At 33.1% G+C, this 4,059-nt stretch overlaps 1 protein-coding gene across 1 annotated transcript in view; it reads right to left on the reverse strand.

The window, feature by feature from the left end:
* The window catches only part of LOC111089819, a gene marked incomplete at its 5' end in the record, with an annotated part of 21,516 nt that extends 17,844 nt beyond the window's left edge, over positions 1-3,672 (reverse strand). Inside the window, one exon of the mRNA XM_022402954.1 lies at positions 3,547-3,672. Coding sequence (XP_022258662.1) covers positions 3,547-3,672 — 126 coding nt within the window. The remainder of the gene's footprint in view (positions 1-3,546) is intronic.
* Between the last annotated feature and the right edge of the window lie 387 nt (positions 3,673-4,059).

Raw genomic sequence — 4,059 nt, forward strand, 5'->3', positions numbered from 1 at the left:
CTCCGTCCACACCTTTCCATTTTTGGAAACGCTCCCTTATATACACTTACTTCTATATACGACATAAGTAACCAATCGGAAGCTCAGAATGTCCCCTAGTGACTTTTTCAGCCATTTTAACGTGATCGAATGCCATTTCTTTCTTTCGAACCAAGATTTCAAGAAGGTAGGTTCTGTCTTTAGTCTGCTCAAAATTTCATATTTTTTTAGACTGAAATACAGATTAGTTACTAAGCTTGTTAAATTATAGTGTAATTCTATGGTATATAGTAATTTATGATTTTGTAGCTATTCATATGTAAATATAAAACCTGAAAAAAATTACTTTGTTTCATATGCTCCACGTGCAAATTTTTAAAAGGCTTAGCAACCTACATCAACCAGCTACCGAGTACAAAGGTTGTAACTGGAAGAGATAATTGTCTACTTTACTTTTTTATTTACTGTTCTACGTTTTAAGAAAAATAAGTTTAAGAATTTATTTCTAAATAGCAATGATATATATACACACATATAATGTATAATAATTGAAATGTGACTGTATTTTACAAAATACTAGTCTACTAAATCACAGCCAAGACAGGTCACTTTGTAAAGACTAAAGGTCAGTTTTATATTATCGGACACTGTAACATGAGTGCACGTGCGCCGCCTCATTGTAGCTTTTGTATTGTTAGCCAGGCATGGCTGATAGGTTAATATAATAAAAATAATAAATATACATAAATGTATAATGTTATGAGATTTAAGCTATTTAGTCTAAACATGTTTATGTTTTCGTGTTATAATTGTAGTCATTCTAGAAAGAAAAAGGCATAATTTATATCTATTTCCAAATTTTTTAACGTGGTTACGAGATCGGTCAAATCGACCAAACCCGTACAGAAATTCGTTACTGAAAATAACATATAAAAAATATAGATTTTTCTTAAGAAACGTTTGTTAAATATTTGGACATAATAAAAAATTTCGCATGTGAAATTTGAAAATTTTCTCATGCACAAAAGTATTTTTAAATCTTAAAATGAAAATTACTTTGCATGTCGGATAGGCAATATGCCAAAAGAAAACAGATAGGCATAAGAGAAACATTGCTTTACAACCCTTAATAAATAAAATAATATTTTGCTTATGAAAGCATTGTGACGTTTACTGATAATCTGCCAAAGTTCGTTAACATACGCTTACTAATTTAAAAGTTATAACACGAAAACTATAACAAGCACAAAATGGTTACGAGGTCGGTCCGAGGGAACCAAGCCCGTGCTGAAAGAGTTATACAAGACCGGTACTCGGATCACTGAAATCCTCGAGCCTAATATCTCTGATCATCTTCGGGCATAATATCACTCAAACTTTGAAATATGGTGACGCGTAAAGATTGAAGTTCAAACTCCACCATCATACTTAGGAAACAACTGAGGATTTTTCAGAACGCGTGTTTGTTAATGTGCTTGACAAATGGCGAAGTATGTTGAGGTCGAAAGAATTCATGTGGAGGTGGTATAAAACCTGAGAGTAGATATTTGAGGTATGTTGAATTCGTGTGGTATAAACCTGAGAGTAGATATTTGAGGTATGTTGAATTCGTGTGGTATAAAACCTGAGAGTAGATATTTGAGGTATGTTGAATTCGTGTGGTATAAAACCTGAGAGTAGATATTTGAGGTATGTTGAATTCTTGTGATATAAAACCTGAGAGTAGATATTTGAGGTATGTTGAATTCTTGTGATATAAAACCTGAGAGTAGATATTTGAGGTATGTTGAATTCATGTGGTATAAAACCTGAGAGTAGATATTTGAGGTATGTTGAATTCATGTGGTATAAAACCTGAGAGTAGATAGACGAACAAGTACTGAACCGCATGCCATTATCCTTGTTTTTTTTCTAAATATCAACAAGTATTTGTAGACAACCTGTACTAAACAACTCTGATAAATATCTACAAGTAGTTGTAGACAACCTGTACTAAACAACTCTGATAAAAGAGTTTGCACACAGGATCAGACACAAAACGTGCAATAAATTCAAAAAAAGACCCAAAACTCGAGCGCTTTCTAGTAGTTGACTATAACACTTTAGTATTGGGTCTTTTTTTAATTCATTGTACTAAAATACTGTGCTTGATACAATTCAAAAATGTTATAATACTTCAAATGCATCAAAGGGACCTTTGAGTTTATTAAAGCAAACTTAAACATATTGAAACTGTTGCGAAACAAATCATTGAAAATAAAAATTCCCATTGATGACATATGTAATAAAATCCCTGTTTGAATCCTGGGGTTTCTTTCTCCCATTTAGAAAACAAGTACGAACGGACGCAGTGGTCCCATGAAAACATCAAAGTTGTGTTCAATGGTCTAAAAGGTCATTTTGTGACCAATTGGATTGTGTAACGGTTTATCCATTCAGAAAATCTTATTTAGTGTTAAGAAGGTTGTCTAACGATTTGTTCATCTAGAAAAGGTCATTTTGTGACTAATTGGATTGTGTAACTATTTCTCAACTTATGGATTGTATAACAGTTTGCCAATTCATAAAATGACACTCAGTGATTAGATGGATTACGTAACAGTTTTCTAAAAATTCAGAAGAGGCCATTTAGGAACCATTTGCATTGTGTAACGATATGATCATTCAGGAAATGCCTTAGAGACCATTTGGATTGTGTAATGATATGATCATTCAGAAAATGCCTTAGGGACCAAGTGGATTGTGTAACGATATGATCATTCAGGAAATGCCTTAGGGACCATTTGGATTGTGTAACGATATGATCATTCAGGAAATGCCTTAGGGACCATTTGGATTGTGTAACGATATGATCATTCAGGAAATGCCTCAGGGACCATTTGGATTGTGTAACGATATGATCATTCAGGAAATGCCTTAGGGACCATTTGGATTGTGTAACGATATGATCATTCAGGAAATGCCTTAGGGACCATTTGGGTTGTGTAACGATATGATCATTCAGGAAATGCCTTAGGGACCAGTTGGATTGTATAACGATATGATCATTCAGGAAATGCCTTAGGGACCAGTTGGATTGTGTAAGAAGTTTTTCAATCAGAAAAGACAGTTTGGTAGCATGATGTATTTTCTAAAGGTTTTTCCATTCGGGAAAGGCCATTTAGAAAGCAGATGGATTCGTCCATTCAGAGACCACTTTGTCGACGAATTTTACAAGTCAACCAATTACACTAATTAGTAACAAACTAAACAACTGAAACAATGTAAACAAAATAATTTGTTAACATAATATTAACATATTTCGGTAATTTGTCCAATCTCTCAACTATGCATCTTTGAATAATGTACACTATATAATGAAATCTCGCTAATATTTCACGAATTGATTTAAAACACTAGAAAAAGATAGGCATACACACAAAGTAATAATTGAAACCATACATAATTGGATGATTTTAACCTCTTCTACTTATGTTAATTATACATAATATCCAATCTAGATATCCTTATCTTCGTATTTCGTCAGTGTTCTATTATCAAAACATGTTGATACAATTTTCAGCTTACCTTTTTTACTTCTGTGTTTTCTCAATCTCATGATTGTTACGGTAATCACTGCAGCAAAAACCAAAGTCAGAACGGTTCCAATTAAAGCTCCGATAACTGGACTAATAACGGGTCCGTGATTACGTCCTGTCGAAAACCAAATTAAGTACATGAATCTCTGCCTTCAAACCTGGCAATGCTTGTAAAGATAAAATTAAGTCACTTCTTGAAATTAAGTAAGAAGTGCTTTATTTTTTAGAAACGAGACCCAAATTAAACAATTCATTTTATGAATTTTTATTGGAGTAAAAAAAGAAAACAAGTAAGAATTGGAACACGTGACTAGTGTTCAAAAGATGTAACATAATATACTTTCAAAGTTTTGTTTTAATGTTGTAAAGAGTGGTATTAATGGCAACGTATTGGGGAAGAACATTCTATTTGATGTATTTTGTACCCCAGTAGCTCAGCGGTAAGTTTGAAGGTTTATAACGCTGAAATGAGGTTTCGATACCCGTGGTTGGTACTGTACAG

The sequence above is a fragment of the Limulus polyphemus genome, unplaced genomic scaffold (assembly GCF_000517525.1).
Source record: "Limulus polyphemus unplaced genomic scaffold, Limulus_polyphemus-2.1.2 Scaffold7476, whole genome shotgun sequence".
Taxonomy (NCBI): domain Eukaryota; kingdom Metazoa; phylum Arthropoda; class Merostomata; order Xiphosura; family Limulidae; genus Limulus; species Limulus polyphemus.